The 22,482-nt window shown below is 46.3% G+C and overlaps 1 protein-coding gene across 1 annotated transcript; it reads right to left on the bottom strand.

Moving 5' to 3' along the window:
- Positions 1-13,383: 13,383 nt before the first annotated feature.
- Positions 13,384-22,194, bottom strand: LOC115464922 (CCN family member 1-like). The gene is made up of 5 exons (XM_030195304.1): positions 22,043-22,194; positions 21,334-21,547; positions 18,111-18,437; positions 16,902-17,101; positions 13,384-14,325 (listed from the first exon to the last, which is right to left on the bottom strand). Exons 1-5 carry the CDS (start codon positions 22,091-22,093, stop codon positions 14,020-14,022), a joined length of 1,098 nt encoding a protein of 365 aa, XP_030051164.1. The 5' UTR covers positions 22,094-22,194; the 3' UTR covers positions 13,384-14,019.
- Positions 22,195-22,482: the final 288 nt, after the last annotated feature.

The raw sequence follows: 22,482 nt of genomic DNA on the forward strand, positions 1-22,482 counted from the left end.
GGGAACCATATAATTTGCATACTATTATTATTATTTATTGCATTTGTATCCCACATTTTCCCATCTCTTTGCAGGCTCAATGTGGCTTACAATACATCGTGAGTAATGGAAGTGTATTAGGAAAATAGTGTTACAGCAGTAGTTTTGGTAACATGATAGTGATTAGACATGGTAGGAAGGGTTTTTGTGCTCAAACCTAAGCACTAAATAAGACTTGTAGAAGTGAGCAAAATTTCGTGCACTTTGCATGCAAGTGGGGTATGTGACTTGTTTATACCACAAGAGATAGGGGGATATGAACTGCGTAATCCTGTGAAATTATAGCCTCAGGTATGGGCTAAATTATGTCTTTAAAAATGAGAAATGTTTATCAATTAAAAAGTAACTAATCCTAGAAATCACATACTCTCATTTTAGGGACCTTTCAGGCAGATGCAGTCTTTAGGCTGTAGAAAATGAAAAACATCAAAGCTCTGAATAAAATTGCATTGCCCTATTCTACTGACCCCGTAGTACACAGAACTTATGAAAGTTGCTCAAATGTACCCATCCAAACTTTTATAGCCTTTATCTCTGTTATTTCTAAGCCTGCTTTTGGTATCTATTTGCTCAGCTGGTCACATATTGTGTCTGAAATGTAGTTCAACTAAACAAGTTCAGGAGTCCAAAAGCCCCCTAACCCTTTTATGTCCACTCCCTGTCCCCTATTCCCTGCCCCAGTGTGGTCTCCCATTGCTGAAGCCCACCACCCTACCACACACCCCCTCCCCACCCCAAGTCTACAGGACTCCTGTTTAATGCGTCTTCCTTTCTGCCCCACCAGCCATTTTTAAAATTCTGCTAGGTCGGCTGAATTCTTCAACCTCATTTCATATTATACTAATATAACATTTTCAACATATATAGCAGGGAGCCAAATTGATTTTTTTTTTTTTTTAGATGTTCATGTAACCCTAGGCAGCAGAGGTTTTTAGAAAGTTGACAGACAGGAATGCTGTCTCCCCGCCTAACACATACGTCTCTAGGGAGTAAAAACCCACGAGAGACGTATGTGTTAGGCGGGGAGAGTCTGATAGGTACTGAGGGGGAGAGGGATCTTGGGGTGATAGTATCCGAGGATCTGAAGGCGACAAAACAGTGTGTCAAGGCAGTGGCCGTAGTAAGAAGGTTGCTAGGCTGTATAGAGAGAGGTATGACCAGCAGAAGAAAGGAAGTGTTGATGCCCCTGTACAAGTCATTGGTGAGGCCCCACCTGGAGTATTGTGTTCAGTTTTGGAGGCCGTACCTTGCGAAGGATGTTAAAAAAATGGAAGCGGTGCAAAGAAAAGCTACGAGAATGGTATGGGATTTGCGTTCCAAGACGTATGACCAAAGACTTGCTGACCTGAACATGTATACCCTGGAGGAAAGGAGTAACAGGGGTGATATGATACAGACGTTCAAATACTTGAAAGGTATTAATCCGCAAAAAAACCTTTTCCGGAGATGGGAAGGCGGTAGAACGAGAGGACATGAAATGAGATTGAAGGGGGGCAGACTCAAAAAAGATGTCAGGAAGTATTTTTTCACGGAGAGGGTGGTGGATGCTTGGAATGCCCTCCCGCGGGAGGTGGTGGAGATGAAAACAGTAACGGAATTCAAACATGCGTGGGATATGCATAAAGGAATCCTGTGCAGCAGGAATGGATCAGAAGCTTAGCTGAAATTGGGTGGCGGAGCAGGTGGGGGGAAGAGGGGTTGGTGGTTGGGAGGCTAGGATAGGGGAGGGCAGACTTATACGGTCTGTACCAGAGCCGGTGATGGGAGACGGGACTGGTGGTTGGGAGGCGGGAAATACTGCTGGGCAGACTTATACGGTCTGTGCCCTGAAAAAGACAGGTACAAATTCAAGATATGAGTTTATCTTGGGCAGACTAGATGGACCATGCAGGTCTTTTTCTGCCGTCATCTACTATATTACTATGTATGCTGTCCTGCATTATAAAAGTCATCGTCTGAAAGTTTTAAAGGACAGCATTCCTGTAGGTCAATTTTTGAGACTTAAATGGTTGTGCAGCACAAGAGACTCCTTTAGGCGTGCTGAAAAAATGGCTGGCAGTAGTGGAGGCGTGGGTTTTGGGCATGCACCGATCCTTTTTTTTTTTGCGTGCTTCTAAAAAAAGGCCTCTTTTTTTGCCGAAAATGGACGTGCAGCAAAATCAAAATTGCCGCGCGTCCATTTTGGGTCTGAGACCTTACCGACAGCCATTGACCTAGCGGCAAAGAATCTGGCTGGTAATGACCTACGCGCGTCAAATACCACGGCGTGCATCCGAAAATAAAAAATTGTTTCAGACGTGCGTATCAGACGTGCGCCAAAAGTGAAATTACCGCAAGAGCCACGCGGTAGTCGGGTGGTAACTCCATTTTGGCGTGTGTTAGGTGCACATAGACGCTTACGCGGCTTAGTAAAAGAGGCCCTTAATGCGCAAGCTTGCAAGTTAACAGAGAGGTTCGAACAGAGAGGGTATCCTAAAAAAGTGATTCGTTCAGCTTATAAACGGGTCAGCAATGCCCTTAGATGTTGGTTGATCAAAGATATCTCTGATCGACAGAAACAAGAATCAACTATACAATACATCCTCCCTTTTAGTACCCAGGGGCAGCACGGACACATATTATCCGGAAGCATTGGTCTATACTTCAATATTATAAACAGTTCACTGAGCAACTCTGGATACCATATACTAGGTCTAACAATCTGGGGGATCTTTGGTCTAATAATAGACAAGAAAACCAACGGGTTTAGATAATAGGTGGACACGCTAGTTGCCAATATTGTGTATACTGCCGGTATGCTATGGTTACTTGAGCCGTAATTCACCCAAGAACGGGTAAAGTATTTGAGTAGAGTGGAATGGGTAGGCATGAATCGCTTGTTTACTCTTTCCAAAAATACTAGGACTAGGGGGCACACAATAAAGCTACAAAGTAGTGTGTAGTTTAACTCTGAAATTCGTTGCCAGACAATGTAGTAAAAGCAGTTAGCTTAGCAGAGTTTAAAAAAGGTTTGGATGGCTTCCTAAAGGAAAAGTCCATAGACTATCATTAAAATGGACTTGGGGAAAATCCACTGCTTATTTCTAGGATAAGCAGCACAAAATGTATTGTACTCTTTTGGGATTTTGCCAGGGACTTGTTACCTGGATTGGCTACTGTTGGAAACAGGATGCTGGACTTGATGGACCTTCGGTCTGTCCCAGTGTGGCAATACTTATGTGCAATACAAATTATGAATCAGATCAAGTTGTGTATGGAATACAATGTCCTTGATCGAAATGGTATATTGGATAGACTCCCTGCAAAATCAAACAACAGATAGGGGAGCATCTTAGAAATTTGCGAAATCATAAAAAAGATGCTCCGCTGGTGGATCATTGGACATCGCACAATCATTTGGACCATGAATTACGATTTGTAGTACTGTCTAGAATTAGTCTAAATTGGGGGGGGGGGGGGGGTAGGGGATGTGACGTGTCAGCTAGATGATACAAAAGGAACATTTGATCTATGATTGGGCAACGGTTGCCCCCAGTGGTTTATATAAAGAAATTGAATGGATAACCTAAATGATAGACAACAAGCTTGAACCAATCAGGGCTTGAGTATTTAAAAGTTGTAAGCAGAAAGAAACACAAACTACAACACATGTGTCAGCGTTTTCCGGCAGTAGAGAGGAAGCTGAAGAGACATTTATGCAAATAAGCTACGACAGTAGATAATATTAAAAAAATAAGATAATAAATGTTGAGTAAGGTTAAATGTTTTGAAAGAACGAGAACTTAAGAAATATTAATTGGGATATTGTATTTTAGATTGCCGTTCTCCTGAAGACGGCATTGGAAGGCAAATCATGGTACCGCATTGAGAACGTTTAATGTTATGAGAGAATTTCTTCTGAAGTATAAAGGTGAACTAAGGAAGTGACATGTCTATTTTTAAATAACTGATTTATTGAAAACATCAGCAAGAAAATCTTAAAAATAACAGCAGATAGTCTGGTAAGAGATGGGAGGTAGGGGGGTGGTGCAATGATGGATTACAAATGGCCCCTTTTACTAAGGAGCGTAGGCGTCTATGCATGTTCAACGCACGTCAATTTGGAACTACTGTGAGGCCCGGGCAGTAATTCCATTTTTTATGTGCATCCGAAAATATTTTTTATTTTCTACTGCGTGGTGTTAACCGGGCGGTAATCAGGAGTGTACGCATGCTGACGATTACCACCCGGTTAACATGTGAGACCTTACCGCTAAGTCACTGGGTTGTGGTAAGATCTCAGGCCCAAAATGGACGAGTGCCAATTTTTATTTTGCCACACGTCCATTTTCAGCCAAAAAAAAGGCCTTTTTTGCAGGCGTGCTGAAAATTGGACCTGCGCACGTCCAATACATGCCCCTACAACAGCGCAGGCCATTTTTCGGCACACCTTAGTGAAAAGACCCAATAGTGAGGTAAAATGTGATTGCATCTCATGTGGTATATGCACTTATTTACACTGAGCACCAAAAATATTAAAAAATAAAATTATAAATAAATTTTAATTTTAAAGATTAGGGTAAACATGAACACTGGTGACAAGTTAGTAGCTCATTTTACAAAGGTCAGAAGACCAGACAGGAGAATCCAGTTTACAGGTAGGTCCCAGGAGAGTGGCTGAATGTTGGAGTACATGAGCAGTGGTATGCTTGGGACTCTCTGTCTTGGTGTACAGGGTCACTCGGGAATGGAAACACCTCCAGTGGTTAGGGGTGCGATTTAAACTAGACTTCCATGTCTAGCTGGCGAATCAGAGCACGGTTTTAACTATTGTGCGCTGTGTAAGTCATTGTCTTATTATGTTGAAGTAAAGTAAAGATTTACCGCAGCAGTCGAAAAACAAATCAGCCCTAAACATTTAGTTCATTGGTCCCTGAGGCTTTCTAAAGCATTTCCTACACAGTAAAACCAGAGGCAGCTGTGTGCACAGATCTCTCATCAAACAAGACATTATGGTGGGGCAGAATGCAGGACCTCTGGCAGGGGGCTGTGGGGCAGATGTGCAGAATGCAGGACCTTGGGTAGGGGGCAGATGTGCAGAATGCAAGACCTCGAGCAGGGGTTTGGGGGGCAGATGTGCAGAATGTATGACCTCAGGCAGGGGTCTGTGGGGCAGAAGTGCAGAATGCAGGACCTCGTACCAGGGGGCTTGCTGTGGGGGCAGATGGGCAGAATGCAGGACCTTAGGCAGGGGGCAGATGTGCAGAATGCAAGACCTCGGGCAGGGGTTTGGGGGGCAGATGTGCAGAATGTATGACCTCAGGCAGGGGTCTGTGGGGCAGAAGTGCAGAATGCAGGACCTTGGGCAGGGGCAGATGTGCAGAATGCAGGACCTCGGACAGGGGTTTGGGGGGCAGATGTGCAGAATGTATGACCTCGGGCAGGGGTCTGTGGGGCAGAAGTGCAGAATGCAGGACCTCGTACCAGGGGTCTGTGGGGGCAGGTGGGCAGAATGCAGGACCTCGGGCAGGGGGCTGTGGGGCAGATGTGCAGAATGCAGGACCTTGGGCAGGGGGCAGATGTGCAGAATGCAGGACCTCGGGCAGGGGTTTGGGGGGCAGATGTGCAGAATGTATGACCTCAGGCAGGGGTCTGTGGGGCAGAAGTGCAGAATGCAGGACCTCATACCAGGGGTCTGTGGGGGCAGATGGGCAGAATGCAGGACCTCGGGCAGGGGGCTGTGGGGCAGATGTGCAGAATGCAGAACCTCGGGCAGGAGTTTGGGGGGCAGATGTGCAAAATGCAGGACCTCATACCAGGGTTCTGTGGGGCAGAAGTGCAGAATGCAGAACCTCGGGCAGGGGGCTGAGGGGCAGAAGTGCAGATTGTAAGGTGTCCTCTTACTAAGATGTGGTAAAAGCTTCCCCGCATGCTAAGCCCAGATTTACCACAGCATAAAAGTCAGGCATTTTCTTTTTCTGTTTTTTTTTTAATGTTCCCAGTAGTGGCACAATGCATCTGCAAAAAAATAATTTGTGGGCAGGTAAATGCGAAAGCCTGGCTAACTCTTCCATCAAAGAAATATTTTCACAAATAGCTAATGCACCTTCAGCGCACACAAACAGCCAAAATTCCACACAATGCTTTGATACGTTAGTTTCCAGGCACTAAACCTTTAGTAAAAGGGCCCCTAAGTGTCCTGAATGTGGGACACAATGTCTGACCGTGATTGTAAACAGTCCCAGGCCTCATCTCCTTTTGTGGCCCTTTTCCCTACAGTTTTGCAGTCTTCATTCCTGCACTCGTTTTACTCCCATCCTTCCTCATCCACCTCCCCTTTCCAGCCCCCTCACAGACCCTGGGAGAGGTTTGCCAGACCAGAGCTCCCCACTAGCATTTCTTCATTCACATTACCCCCTGCTGTCCCTTTCTCTAGGGCTCTTTGTTTAGTCACTGCCACACCCCATCCTTGCTCAGCTGGGGGGAGAGGATTGTTTTAGAAAAGAGCAATTAAATTCTCTGCTGCCAGTGATTTTACCAGGACCACTGAAAAGGTTTAACAGGTGATGAATGCAAGCTGTGGTAGACCCATGAATCTGTAACAGGCACACACACATGCCCTGTGCTCCTCCTCCTCCCTTGATCCCCCTCAGACTGTCAGACTTGTGAGTTCTTGTACCAAGTAGAGCGCTGCTGAGCCCGGTACTCAGACCAGGTTCTGTTTGGGGCCTGGACAACGCCGGGTTTCACCTGCACTGACCGCCGTTCCCCAGAGGTTGAGCCCCTAGGTGCGGGCAGCCTGCAGGACCTCAGGTCGGAGCTGGAAGTGGGGTGATGAATGTATTGGCCAGGCAGGCAGCAGGTCAAGAGAGTAATCCAGGTACAAGCGACAGTCAATAGGCAGGCGGCAGGCAGAAGGGTAATCCAGGTACAGGCGAAAGTCAGTAGGCAGGCGGCAGGCAAGAGAGTAATCCAGGTACAGGCGAAAGTCAGTAGGCAGGCGGCAGGCAAGAGAGTAATCCAGGAACAGGCGAAAGTCAGTAGGCAGGCAGCAGGCAAGAGAGTAATCCAGATGCAGGCGAAAGTCAGTAGGCAGGCGGCAGGCAAGAGAGTAATCCAGATGCAGGCAAAAGTCAGTAGGCAGGCAAGAGAGTAATCCAGATGCAGGCGAAAGTCAGTAGGCAGGCAAGAGAGTAATCCAGATGCAGGCAAAAGTCAGTAGGCAGGTAAGAGAGTAATCCAGGTATAGGCAAGTCAGTAGGCAGGCAGCAGGCAAGAGAGTAATCCAGATGCAGGTGAAAGTCAGTAGGCAGGCGGCAGGCAAGAGAGTAATCCAGATGCAGGCAAAAGTCAGTAGGCAGGCAAGAGAGTAATCCAGATGCAGGCGAAAGTCAGTAGGCAGGCAAGAGAGTAATCCAGATGCAGGCAAAAGTCAGTAGGCAGGTAAGAGAGTAATCCAGGTATAGGCAAGTCAGTAGGCAGGCGGCAGGCAGAAGGGTAATCTAGGTACAGGCAAAGTCAGCAACGAGGGACCAGTAGATAAGAAGCAGACTACAGAGTTAGAAACACCTACCAAAGTAGAAGTCGAAGCATGGAGTCCAGGGAGAGCTCAGATGATAAAGTGCTGGCCTCTGACATCAGCAGGGAGAAGGGGCACAGCCATAGTACAAGAGCAGGGGAAGGAAGAACCAGAAGACCAATAGGAGAGAAGCAAGAGAAGCCAGGCAGAGAGAGCAGAAACAGGTGCATGGAAGCAAAGCAATTAAGGAGCCTGCAACCATCTCTCTCTGAACAAACCCAGAGAGTACTATACACACATGGCTCAGGGCTGTGTGCCAGTCAAATGTGTGTGACCCCGCACAGCCTGAGGAAGCTGTTTGCGTTGAGTTAGGGGACATGACACAGACTGACCATGCCCCTCCTTCACACTCCCCAATACACCACTGGAGAAAAGGAAGAATGGATCAGGAGTGGGGTGGACAGCCCTTCAGGGCTGTACTTACAGAAAATTTCACTCTTTAAAGGGTCAAATACATCTATCACATGTGTAAGTCTGAAGTAGGAGATTCTCTAGGACTGGTCTAGTTAGTGTGCATGTCTATGAGGGTCTCGGTACTGAAATAGGAATGAGATTCATCCATAGAGAGCTTCAGTACTGGAATACCAGGGTTTGCATTACGGAAGGAAGGAGGTGCATTAGCAGAGCTGTGTGTGAGGGTCTCAGTACTGGAATAGCAGGGGGTGCAGGAGGGAGGTGCATTAGCAGATGAGGGTCTCAGTACTGGAATAGCAGGGGGTGCAGTAGGGCAGGAGGGAGGTGCATTAGCAGAGCTGTGTGTGAGGGTCCCAGTACTGGAATAGCAGGGGGTGCAGTAGGGCAGGAGGGAGGTGCATTAGCAGATGAGGGTCTCAGTACTGGAATAGCAGGGGGTGCAGTAGGGCAGGAGGGAGGTGCATTAGCAGAGCTGTGTGTGAGGGCATCAGTACTGGAACAGCAGGACAGGAATGAGGTGCATTGGCAGAGTTCTATGTGTGTGAGGCTCTCAGTACTGGAATAGCAGAGGGTGCTGCAGGGCAGGAATGAGGTGCATTGGCAGAGCTCTGTGCGTGTGTGAAGGCCTCAGTACTGGAATAGCAGGGGGTGCAGTAGGGCAGGAGGGAGGTGCATTAGCAGATGAGGGTCTCAGTATTGGAATAGCAGGGGGTGCAGTAGGGCAGGAGGGAGGTGCATTAGCAGAGCTGTGTGTGAGGGTCTCAGTACTGGAATAGCAGGGGTGCAGCAGGGCAGGAGTGAGGTGCATTGGTAGAAGTGCTTACGCTTTGTTTTATAAGCATGACAAATACCAGCTGGATCATTACCACAGCACACATAATCCCATCAATATTTCCCTATTAATCTGTTTTCCTAACCCTACACTGGATGAGACCTGACATCCTTTAAGCACAGGTCTATGTCAAGATATGCTGATCAGCCCCAAAACCCATAGGGTCAGCTCTTCAGAGAGATAGATTTTTGATTTACATTGTACCTTACTACCTGGCTTTACTGGTGGTGGCTGTGCCCTGCACACCCAAAAACGGCATCACCCAAATTAGATCATAAGTGATATGGGAAATGTTATTTCTAATGAATGCACATCCCTATCAAAAACTGCAAGGGTATCTTTCTTGGCTTTTATAGAGCTGAGGAGAGGAAGCCATCTGTACTGCAGACTTGGGGGTTTCTGGGTTACAGGCAGGGCTTTTTTTAGGGGGTACCGAGTACCAGCACCTTTTCCATTGTCTGCTAAAATTGACCCATGGTCCCCAAGTTTTAAAGAAAAAGCTCAGGCCCTTCACACCAATTCTGCCATGTCATAGATTCTGTGACTGGTTGCAGGGGGCTGGCTATTGTGGGGAGGGTCCTTCAGTGATCACCCCACCCCTGAAGGGTGGCCTGGCATTTGAGTACTGGCACCTTTTTCCACTAGAAAAAAAATGCACTGGTTACAGGTCAAGAAGGATTAGCAACCCCACTGGGTACAGAAGGGCCAACTTCTCCATCATACACAGAAAAAGCCAATTCAGGATCCACGAACACAGTTTCCCTGTGCAAATAGAATTAAAAGCAGGTCACCTCGTTCCAGAGACAATCCTGCTGCAGGAGAGACTCCAAACAGAGTTGGAGAGAATTTAGATGTACAGAAAAATACTTTTTTGGTAACATTTTTGGACTAAATTTAAAAGTAAGATGTTTCCTAAACTGAAGCAGAAACTAGTCTTAGCAGACCCTTCTGCGAGTTTTTTTTCCCATACATCAAGGTTATTTTTTTTACCACAGCAGTCAAATAGCCAGTTTCCCCTTTTTTGAAGTAATGACCATGATCTAATGTTGTTGCCATAGCTTCAAAATCTCAGCCCAAGGGGCCGAAGTTTGCTTATCAATGCTTGTTGAGGATAGTATGGATGGGAAGAAGTACAGGTTTATAGACAAGGAGCAGGGGGAGGGGGGGATCGGGCATGTACTCTAAGCCCAGTCCCTGGATACTTTTTGTAGACTAGTAGAATGTGGGCTGTCCAGGCGTACAGAGTTATTGGGCTTACTGTTTTTATTTGACTCCACTCAGATAGCAAAAAGCAAGTTCCCGAGGCAATGGCAATAGGGGGGGGGGGGGGGAGGGGAATGGGTTGGATGGGGGGGGGGAGGGAAGGGACATATACACGTTGTATGGTTCCAGCATGATATCTTATTGCTTGTATGTTGGATACATTGAGAACATTATGCTGTTTACCTTTGGGTTGTCAATAAAATATATTTAAATAAAAAAAAAAATAATAATAATTAGTGTTTGAGCACTTTCCGACACCTAGTTTGTAGGTAGTAATCCTGTGCTAACTGGTTAGCAGACAGTAACGTGGACACACTGACAAATTAGCACAGGAAAGCTACTCTCTGCTCCCCCTAACAAGCCCCCTCCCTGGCAGAAATTTAAAAAGTTGTTTTTTAGCACATGGTGTGATTGAACCTACTCCGGGTGGGAAAATGTGGGGCCAAAATGCAGTCAATAAATAAATGAATGTACCAATTAGAAAATGACTACAGAACGCCTGCGCGCATCCCGCGGTACGCCATTTTAAGCTACAGTAGGCGCATTCTAGGGTTTACCACAGCTTAGCCTCCCTGTAAACCAGTTTTCCGCTGCTTGTTCCCCCAAGCCCACCAATATTTCGGAACAGGCAGGCCAGCTGAAGTGTTTCAAAGTTATCTTGGATAAACATAAAGGAATCCTGTTCAGAAGGAATGGATCCTCAGAAGCTTAGCGGAGATTGGGTGGCAGAGCCAGTGGTGGGAGGCAGGGCTAGTGGTTGGGAGGCGGGGCTAATGCTGGGCAGACTTCTACGGTCTGTGCCCTGAAAATGGCAGATACAAATCAAGGTCAGGTATACACATAAAGTAGCACATACGAGTTTATCTTGTTGGGCAGACTGGATGGACCATACAGGTCTTTCTCTGCCATCATCTACTATGTTACATGATTAGGAAAATTACAAACAAAAACCAGGGAAAGAGAAAAAGTCAGAATATTAAGGGATCCATTTACTAATGGTCATCATGCCTTAACCCCTGAAAACTTATTCCGTGCCAACCTTTCGCATAGGGATGGGCAGTCATGGTCCTTAAGGGCCATAACCCAGTCAACTTTTCCAGATTTCCACACGGAATATCCACGAGATTTATTTGCATACAATGGAAGCAGCACATGCAAATCTCTCTCATGCATATTCATTGTGGAAATCTGGAAAACGTGACTGGGTTGTGGCCCTCGAGGACTGTGGACACCCATCCCTTAAGGCTGCCAACTGGATCCAGATTTGTAGGACAGGGATTAATCCAGTCCTGGTTTACCCCCATTGCATTCCCTAAGAAAAAGTAAGTTGCTGCAGGCAACGGGGTAAACCCAGGAGTAGAACGACCCTGTTCTGCGAATCTGGCTCCGGTTGGCAGCTGTATTCTCCCCACTTTAGCACGTGACCCCCTAATGTTTCACTTTCCAGCACCCAAATATTAAACAGGCAGGCTGTTTTGTATAAAATAAATTTTATTCTGAGTTTTTAAAAAGTGAATATGTATTAGATGCTCACTAGACTACACATATCCAAAATAAATTTTTTGAAGGCAGTCTACTGTTGATAAATACTCTTAACGCCTGCCACAACTATACAGACATGAGACACAAACACTTAAGAAAGTTTGAAAAGCTTTGCAACTCTATTTCTATGAAGGACCTTGAGTGGGGGGGGGGGGGGGGGGAGAGAAAGCCCAAGACCCCTGTATTATAGCAGTTTGGGTTTCTTATTCAAAGTGGGGAGAAAGGGTGGATTTTTTTTCCCTTTATTAAGGACATGCTTCACCTCCCCCACCCATCAGATTTTTTTTTTTTTGGGGGGGGGGAGGGAAGAGAAGTGCTACAGCCACTTTAACACACGGGATAAATCTCAGGGTTATGATATATGACATTTTCAACTGACAGATTGTAGATTTACAGTCAGTGACATCTCAGAGGGATCATTGCTGGGAACAATACCAAAAATCTTCATTCCACAAGCTATAGTTTCATTGAGTTATCGCCACAGGCTACCATTAAGATGGGCTATTTTACTGTGAACCCCAGTCATTAGAAACTATGGGGGTCTTTTACAAAGCCATACTAAAAATCAGCTTGCGCTAAACGGTGAGACACCTGTTATATTCCTCCGGCATCTCAGCATTTAACGCACACGTTAAAAACACTAGCATGGCTTTGTAAAACAGCCCCAAGGTCTCACTGCATAAAATAGCAAGGGTTACTGGTCAAATAGCCAGTCTTAATGGTAGCCCATATAGATAACATCCCCTCTTAGTGTGAAGAGTTTGTGTCTGGTAGCCAGAGCTGATAGTGTGATGTCGTAATGTCTCATTCCACCAATAACAGCCAACCTCGTAAGTGATGTCACAATGACTTGATTGCTCTTTACTTGGCTCACTTCTGATTTTGTGATGTCATAATGCCTCATTCCACCAATGCCTGAGAGCCAACCTCATAAGTGATGTCACAATGGCTTGATTGTCCTATACTTGGCTCACTTTTATTACATACAGCAGTGATTCTGATTTTTAGAGACATTACTTTTTTCTTTAATTAAGGAGGGAAGTTATCAACGTGGGCTACCGTTGACGTGTTATTTTACTGTTAACCCCAGTTTTTAGTAACTAGGTCTCACTGCATAAAATGGGTCCTGTGCTAAAATAGCACATTATCTAACGTATCTTAACAGTATACTATATTGATAACTACATCCCTTGCTAGGAGAGGAATCTCTCGCCTTATTTATATTTTTAGGCTTCTAAACTCCCTCATTCCCACTTAACTGTAGTTAAACACGTTCCCATGGAATCCAGCAGTTCTGTATTATCCAAAATATATCGGTGAGATCTATCACCACTCTAAACCCGTTTTTGTACCCTTATGATCCTCAGAAACCAAACTTCTGACATAATCAATATTGCAATCCACTTAAATAGACAGAACATTTGTAAAATGAGAAAAAAAAACACACCAGTTTTTACATTGTATACAAACCTCATAGGGACATCTAGACAGACTTATAAAAAATTCAAAACATTTGTTGCAAATGACAGAGAAACAGCTCCAGATCAGAAGCTACGAACAGCAGGCTCCATGCAAAAAAAAGAAATTAATAATAATAATAACAACTTGAAGCCATGGTGTGCAAAAATCCCTGTGTCCCTCCCCCCCCCCCCAAAGATACAAGAGCCCGCCCAAGGAGGGAAGCTAGCCTGCATATGGTTAAAACAGCCCCCCCCCCCCCAAACAAGTCTTCAACAAGTCCAATCCATGTCACTGGTTCTTCAGGACCCAGTGAAAAAAAAAATGTGCCCCTCACTAGACCAGCGAGAGAGAGAGAGAGAGAGCTGACCGTACCTTATCCCACCTCAGACTTTAAAAAAGCTACTCAAAGATGTTTCCGCAAAAGAAATATGCGGAAGTAGAATCCAAGAAAAGATAGTAAAAATAAAAGCTGCCTTCCTTTCCGAAGACGGGACACTCCCCAACCTTCCTTTAAGGCAGTGGCTGCCCACCCAGATTTTCTGATGTCCGCATTGAGTATCCATGAGACATGCTGCGTATGAACCTCCCTGGCCACAGCTTAATACACTTCAGTCCCTTCTCACTGTCCCTTATTGCACCACCTTGGTTGGGGTAGGGGGAAGGGACAAAGGCTTTGAAGGATCGTTGAAGTCTGGGCGAACCTGCTTGGGCAGTAAGGGAGGGGTACAGTGAGGGTGGGAGGGCCACAGTGCTGCCAGCAGCGCTGTAGCAGGTACAAGTTATGAGAAAGGTGTGTGTGGGGGGGTCACCTCAGTTCATTACAGTCCCAGTAGCTCCCCCTTCTGCACCCCCACCCAGAACCAGTCTTCTGGGATGTTGTCCATCTGCCCTTCCTACCACCACCACCTCCTCACTCAGTGAACTTGTGCATATCTCCCTCCAGCCGCTGCTGGGGCTGTGCTACCACCTCATTGAGGTGTCCGCAATGGGGGCCGCAGCTGCAGGAACGGATCATCATGACATCATGAGATAAGACCTCGCCATCCTCGCAGCGGAAGGCCACACTGGCTGTGCGAGTCTGCAGAGGAACACAACAACGTCCGTCCACGCAGGTGCCGCAGTAGTTGGGCTGATAACGCTGCACGCTCTTGCAGCCGGCGTAGGTGAAGCGGACGGGTTCATGGGCTTTGGACGTCTTCAGACACTTCTTCCCCTTCTGCAAAGACAGAAAGAAAAAAAAAAAAAGCAGGTTCTTGAGTCTTGAGATAATAGGCCTGATCTTTAAAAAAAAAAAAAAAAAAAAAGATGTATTTATGTTCCTAAGATTTGTGACAGATTTTCATCAGGAGCTTCAAAATTATGCTTTAGAAATTTACATCTGCCATTCATTTGCCCAGATTTATGAACCTAGTGCTGAATGTCGCTGCTAATCCCTAACTTCCCCCCCCCCCCCCCCCACCATCAATCTGCCCCACACATTTTATTCCTACATTAAAGAGCCCCTGGAGGCAGTGGTGATCCTAAGGCGGCTGCCACCCAGGGCGGATCGCCGCTGCGCACCCCCCCGGGTGCAGTGGCGTACGTCTCCCCAGGGTGCAGCATGACACCCCCCCCCCCAGCGCAATGACACCCCCCTTCCTCGGCGCAACAAGCCCCCCCCCCATGGGTGCATTCTTGGCTGCTGGAGGGTGCAGAGAGCAGCCATGCACCTGTTGGCTCCACTGGCTCCCTGCTCCCTCAGCAGAGGGAGCAGGGAACCAGCGGAGCCGACAGGCATGCAGCTGCTCTGTGCACCCTCCAGCAGCGTGCACCCGGGGTGGACCGCCCCCACCGCCCCACCCTTCCTACGCCACTGCCTGGAGGTGCATGAAAGGTGTCATTAATTAACAGCTATGAAAATTAATCAACAAAAAGGATGAGAGAGTCTAGTATATAAACGCACAAAAAAAGCTCTCTTTATGTCAGGTGCAAAGTACTTCATATAATACTGTATTCCTGTGGAGTGCAAAAAAAAAATATTTATTTGTTACATTTATATCCCACATTTTCCCACCTATTTGTAGGCCCAATGTGGCTTACATAGTACTGGAGAAGCATTACAGACTCCGGTGTAAACAAATACAAAGTGATGTTGTGGTAAGATAAAGTTCATGTAGCACAGCCACATTAGGGCATCGTATAACGGAAGAGTTGTGTTACGTCCATTACGTTCTTTAGTTTTGTTGTGTTGCTGAGATCAGGCATTTATGTTGGATCGGTAGGGTATGCCTTTTTAAACAGGTTAGTTTTTAGTGTTTTCCGGAAGTTTAGGTGGTCGTTCGTAGTTTTCAAGGCTTTTGGTAATGCATTCTACAGTTCTGTGCTTATGTAGGAAAAACTGGATGCGTAAGTTGATTTGTATTTGAGTCCTTTACAGCTTGGGTAGTGCAGATTTAGGAACGTTCGTGCTCATTTGGATGTGTTTCTAGTTGGTAGGTAGGTCAGTCAGGTCTGTCATGTATCCTGGGCCTTCACCGTAGATAATTTTGTGAACCAGAGTGCAGATTTTGAAAGCAATGCATTCTTTGATTGGAAGCCAGTGTAGTTTCACGCAAAGGGGTTTTGCACTTTCAAATCGCATTTTTCAGAAGATAAGCCTAGCTGCCGTGTTTTGAGCGGTCTGAAGTTTCTTTAAGGTTTGTTCTTTGCATCGCGCATAAATTCCATTGCAGTAGCCTACATGGCTTAGTACCATTGATTGCATCAGGTTGTGAAATGTTCCCCTGGGAAGAATAGTTTCACACATTTGAGTTCCCACATTGAGTGGAACATTTTCTTTGTTGTGGATGTCACTTGGCTGTCTAGTATTAAGTTGTGGTCCATTGTAACACCGAGGATTTTCAGGCTGTCTGAGATAGGGAGGGTGTAATCTGGGGTGTTGATAATTGTAGGCTTATCTGCACTGTGTAGAGAGGAGAGGATGAGACACTGTTTTTTCTTTGAGACACTGTTTAGTTTTAGTTGAAATGCATTTGCCCAAAAGTCCATGATGTTCAAGCTGATCTTGATTTCGTTGGTGATTTCTGTCAGTTTAGATTTGTAAGGAATGAATATTGTGACATCATCTGCATAGATGAAAGGGTTAAGGCCTTGGTTGGATAAGGACTTGGCTAGTGAGGTCATCATTAGGTTGAAGAGGATCGCTGATAGCAGTGATCCTTGTGGTACTCCGCAGTCTGCTTTCCACGGTGGTGATATGTTTGAGTTTGATTTTACTTGATATGTTCTTGTGAATATTATTGAGAAAGGGGAAAGGCTTCAGTGCCCAAACCTCCACGCAATATATATTTTAAATAGGGTATAGAAGAAATCACGTGGGGCAACTGTCTTCATCGGCATTAAAAAAAAACCCTTATCCCCTTTACTCCATATTGCTAAAAACTTCACAGGAATGACAAACTCATGGATCCAGAAAAATAGAAGTGAAAAAATACTTAAACTTCTAAATGATAAGGCATGCACTTGTGTCTACTATCATTTAGACGTATTTTTTTTCACTTCTATTTTTCCTTGGTCTTTGTTTGAAGTGCCTGGATCCGTTTCCCAATCCCGTTTTCCTACTGCGTGCTTCCCCATGGGATTCTGGTGTTCTTTCTACATCTGTGGTTTGTCTGCAAAAACATTAACTTACCACAAAGCGCTTTAACGCTTTCTAAAGTCTAGACATACCACCCCTAAGTGTATCCCCCTCCCCCAAATTCTCCTTTTCCCTGAAGGACATTCACCTCCCCCTCCCCCCCAGCTGCTCCTCACCTTCAGCTTGGTGAAGTCTGGCCGGGCGCAGGGCCGCAGAAGACACAGGCGGGTTTCCTTCACCAGTTTGCACTGTGGGTTCTCGTTGGTGACACGGGTCGACACCCCCATCCCACAGGTCTTGGAGCAGGAGGACCACTCTGTAGTCTGGGCTAAGCACTTCTTATCTAGGGTGTTGCTGCCAAAAAGGGAACTCCAAACTGTTAAGGAAGCAGGACAAAAGCAAGGCGCTGTTAGGACATTCCATGTCCAGCAGGTGGCACCCCAGGTTCAATTTGATGCAGGGAACATTAGACTCCTACTTCAACAACCAATCTGCATCCCTTGGGAGGTGGGTACAAATTAAAGGATACTGTGCTCAACTAGGAGAATGTCAAAACCTTCCTATAAAATCCAAAGCAGCTAGTCAAATATTAGTACACTTGAACTAAGAGCGACCAAAATGATTATGAGGATGGAACTATATGAGAAAAGGCTACAGCGGTTAGGGCTCTTCAGCTTGGGGGGGGGGGGGGGGGGAGGTATATGATTGAGGTCTACAAAATCCTGAGTTGTGTAGAATGGGTAGAAGTGAATCTATTTTTTAGTCATTCAAAAAGTACAAAGACTAGGGGACACTCAATGAAGTTGCATGGAAATACTTTTAAAACAAATAAGAGGAAATATGTTTTCTCTCAAAAAATATTTAAGCTCTGGAACTTGCTGCCGGAGGATGTGGTAATAGCATTTAGCGTATCTGGGTTTAAAAAAAGGTTTGGACAAGTTCCGGGAGGAAAAAGTCCATAGTCTTATTAAGGTAGATATGGGGAAGCCACTGCTTGAACTGGGATTGATAGCATGGAACGTTGATAGTCTTTGAGATTCTGAATGAAATCTTGTTACTCTTTAGGATTCCAGAATCTTTCTCTTCTTTGAGGTTCTACATGGAATGTTGTTACTATTTCGGTTTCTGCCAGGTACTTGTGACCTGGATTGGCCACTGTTGATAGCAATATACAGGGCTATATGAACCAGTGGTCTGACCCAGTATGGCTATTCTTATGTGGTTATGTCTCTTAACATCCCCTACCCTCCTCTGGAAGAATCCATCAAACCTGCATGCCACCACACATTTCAAGGCCCATCCATCCCAGTGGAGGGGGGGGGCTGCATGCTGCCTTATGGGGAAGTGACGGAGGGGTGATGTTGCAGGTGACACCTGACCCTCACCTGGCACACTCTTCCAGTGCTGCTCCTTGCCCACGTAGATAAGGTCATTGGCTTTGGTATCCCAGTCAAAGTCATCATCAAAGGTCACCCCGCCGGGCTTCTTTGCCCCTTTGATGCAGATGAACTTCTGGCAGCAGCGGCCGGGCACGTTCACCAGGCGGGGGTTGGGACATTTGAGAGAGGCCAGGGGCAGCTCCTGGGGACAGAGAGGGGCACAGCCTACCGCGCCGTCAATGCAGGTACACTGGTGCTTGCAGCTGGGCTGGAAATTCTCACCATTCTGGTAAACACGTCCGTTGTACTCGCAGCTCCGGCCCTCCTGCCTGGCTGCAAAGAGAATACAGACCCCCGATTAATCAACCCCCCCAAAAAAAGACTCCAACCTCTCCCCAAATAACAGATCATATCCCTGATAACAGACCGAGCCGATCTTCAGTCAACTGTCACCAAGGGACATACAGAACCCAAACACCCCTCCCCAGCAGTTCCCTGCAAGTGTGCAAAATTCATCAAAAGAGCTGTAAATAAAGTCAGAATATCAGTCTAATGGGTAGTGTGTGGGGGGGGGGGGGGATGCAAGGAGCAGAGGAAAGCCCCAAGCTGCCTGAAACCCCCTCTCATCCATGGACCAAAACGAACTCTTCTTCCCTTCAGTTCATCTCAAATGTTAAAATGACAGATACTGTGTGTTCCAGAAACAGAACAAGAGGCTAAAATCACCTTTCCCCCCCCCCCCCCCCCCCCCAAAGCTACAGAGGGTCTAGAGAAGAGAAGCAGAAGAGGCACCGATAGTACTTTAAATAAAACGGAACAGGATACATCCCAGTAGGGCCAATGCAGGAGTTGGGTGAGGGGAGGTTATCTAGTTACAGAGCTGTACTGGGCTAGAGGAAGGTCTCAGTCCGGTCACACGCTCTCCCTGGCAGGTTTAGATCAAAACCAGTAGCTGGAGATTTTACTAGTAAAAAGTGAATTTTTAAAAAAAAGTTACATGCTTGTTAGGATTTTACATTGATAGGGTATTTTGCTTGTTTGTTTCAGCTCTGTTCCGTCCCTCGACGGAATTCATTTTTACAAATTATGGGTCTATATGCCTGTTTGATTAAGATATAGATATGCACCTTTATTATAAACCCCCCTCTCCAAGTGCAGATTCTGTGATAAACAGCACAGTAACAACCTCTTAACCTCTGGTGAACGATTTATCAATATATGTTATTAAGTGCCGCAGGCAACCCATTAGGGAGGGGGCCAAGGAAGCGCCACTTTCCTTCTCCCCCCCCCCCCCCCAGGCTCCGACAGCTCAGGGAAGTACATGTCTAGGGGGGGAGGAGGGCAGCTGGGAAGAGAAGTGAGGCAGACAAAAATAAACTGCCCAGAACTTCAAAACGAGAGGCTGTCGCCTTGAAGGAAATGGGATATGAATCGGCTTCTGTGTTGCCTCCCCTCCCCAGCCCCCTCCTGTATTTACTTTTAACAGACTCCAAATTCCACCCCTCTCCTGTGTCCAGAGACTTGGCCCAACCTAAATAATCACAGAGATCCAGCCGCTGGGCTTTTCCACTGCAGGCAGCCAAGAAGCACCATCAGAAACACACGTGTACTTGGTACCAGCCATGCCCCTGCTCCTTGAAGGGAGCTTCCCTTGCCCTATGGAGCAGGAGGCCAGGTGATCTGCCTAGAGAACAGCACTTGCCAAACTTTTTGGGGTATCCATTTTCCCCTAGTTTCAGGAGCTTGCTGTCTTAGGCTCTTCCCTCTCTGGAGAGGGCACAGAAGGTAAAGAGTTAACCCCTGGAAAGTTGTCAAACTACCCTTCTGCATATTCCACAAGTGATAGCAACCTAGAAGTGCCCCATGATCTATAGGAGGGGGGGGGGGGAGAAGAGGACATCTCCCCACCTATTAAATACCCAACAGCCCCTCAACCCTGTCGCTTGATTTCATTAGTGGATCAGATTGCAAAACCATTTGTGTTCATTTTTGTTTTAATCAGGGTATTCTATTACCACCTCAGACCTGACACTACTTCATCCCTCTTGCAGAGGGGAACAGTGTTTGTTTAGGTCTGGGAGCATCTTTTCATGTATCAGGCAGAAGCCTATGACTGGTGCTCCTCAGTTGAGAAACATACCCCCCCCCCCTCTCCTCGATACCTGATTTCCCACCCCTCCCCAGGCTTCCCTACCACAATATCAATTTAGACTGATCCTGGCCAGCAAAGTGAAAAATGCCGAGACTTCATATCATCCTGCAAAAGGGACTGAAGTAGATTAACAATCTCAAAGGGGACTGAGCAACCATTTTACCCGTCCAGCCCCCTCCCCTTTGGGAGTGGATTCCACTGAAACTGGAGCTGAAAAAGTGGGTGAAGCTCCACACCCCCATCCCTTATTTAAAATGCCCAAGAAACCCCATTGCAGTTCAGAGGAACATACAATTTCTAAGGCAGAGCATTCCAAAATCTGTTTCGGTGACCTCACAGCCAGCCAGGGCTTCAGGATCTCTCCCCTGCATATATATGTGAGAGAAATTGACATCTACATGGGGTTTGTCATGCATATTCAGGATGGATAAGCAGAAGAAGTAAAACTAGAGATACAAGAACCACAAAATCTTTAATAACTCTCATAAGAGCAAAGTCTCCCACATTTATCAATGTAATGCATAAACCCCGGCATGGCCATGTTTCGGCTTCCGCCTGTTTCAGGGGTGTATTAGAAATAAAGCAGATCACAGAGATTCTGTTAGAAGTGTAAACTCTCATATTAGTTCCTTCCACAGAAAACAAATCCAGTCTGGTTATTAACTTTAAACCACAGGATCTGGTTGGCAATGTGATAAGCTGAAACACGGCCGTGTCGGGTTCTATGTGCTACATTGATAAACGTGCCAGACTTTGGTCTTATGATAATTGTTAAAGACTTTATGGTGTGTCTTTTCTAGCTCTGCTGGTTTGGTACATCTCAGCATTTTTCTGTTCTCAATGGACATCCTGAAAACCTGATTGGTCATGGGGTCACTAGCACAGGTTGGGAAGCCTGGATGTTGGCATTGAAGCTATGGCCTTTGCAGTTTGCTGTCAGCCACACTGGACCCTCTAACACCATGCAAACTAGGTGTGTGCATGTATAGGTACACCCTGAAAGGAGCAACAGCACCTCTTTGCCCTCATATGATTGGATGACAAGGAATCATCACCTCTCCCCCCCCCCCAACTTACCTCGACAGATGCCCTTGGTAGCCAGAGGGTCCGCACCATAGTTACATTCCAGGCCCTTGTGGGGGTCACAGGGCCACAGCTTACCACAGTCCTGGTTCAACTGTCTGGCACACACTTTGCAGCAGCCACAACTGTCCAGCACCCTGCTGACTCCAGGGGAACAGTGGGGCAGGCCAGAGGGACAGGTACACACCAGGGGGCAATCACAGGAAACCTGATCAGGGAGAGAAGGATCAGAAATTATGAACATAATAAAAAGAGTCTACCATACAAGCAGATCTTTCAGTAAACAAACTTCCCGTCACTTTATACTTAGTCCCAAATATTTTCCGTTCCCGGCAGCAGGACCTGGGCCAAAAATATTTTTCAAAGCCCTTGCACATGTAGTTACACTAGGGACCTGCCGATTAAAATAGACAGGGCAAATATTTTGGAAAGAGATCACTAAAGACACGGCCCTTTCCGCGGCTATAATGACATGACTGTCACAGCCAAGACTGAAACCAAGAGCGAGGCGCATACCCGGCACTAAAATAAGTCTTCACCACACATCAGCCATCACAGCTCTTGTCAGATTATTTAACGATACTGTTTTATTATATATGTACATTTCTGGTGTCGTTTTTACAATTACTTAAAAAGTCGCTTTAGAGAGGGGACAAAAATCCAATCACCCCCCTGCCCAGATGCAAGACTCATCTCTTCTTACCAGAGTAAACCATGCCATCATCATGCAGATGATCAGAGCTGGATGTTCCATAGCTTTGCAGAAAAACACACCTCCGAAAACAAACGAAATAAATCGAGCACCAATATTTACAGTAAAACAACAAACAAAGTTCTACCCCAGACTCACTGACAAACACATAGTCAATGCTTCGCTGCCGCGCGCCCACCTTCATACTTATAGCGGCTTCAGCTCGGCCCCGCCCACTGTCCCGGGCAACGTTCCAATGGAACGCTCCTCGGCCAATAGCAAGGTGGGCAGCGAGCCAAATAATTCCAAAAGGCGGGGCCGGGCCCTCCCATGAATAGAGTCATTCACAAAACTGAGAGAATTACTACATTCCTGGGCCACCGGAGAGGAAACGGGTAGATATATGTCCTTCCTCCTCCACTAAGGCTGGACACTACCGGTCGAACAAGGGG

Source organism: Microcaecilia unicolor, chromosome 3, assembly GCF_901765095.1.
Source record: "Microcaecilia unicolor chromosome 3, aMicUni1.1, whole genome shotgun sequence".
In the NCBI taxonomy this organism is placed as follows: Eukaryota; Metazoa; Chordata; class Amphibia; order Gymnophiona; family Siphonopidae; genus Microcaecilia; species Microcaecilia unicolor.

What these genes read in the sequence shown, in the direction of transcription:
- LOC115464922 (XM_030195304.1), bottom strand. Translation starts at nt 22,093, where the DNA reads ATGGAACATCCAGCTCTGATCATCTGCATGATGATGGCATGGTTTACT. An exon ending in GCACTGGAAGAGTGTGCCAG is followed by an intron (nt 17,102 to 18,110) that starts GTGAGGGTCAGG and finishes CTTCCTTAACAG; the next exon opens with TTTGGAGTTCCCTTTTTGGC. An exon ending in CAGACTTCACCAAGCTGAAG is followed by an intron (nt 14,326 to 16,901) that starts GTGAGGAGCAGC and finishes CTGTCTTTGCAG; the next exon opens with AAGGGGAAGAAGTGTCTGAA.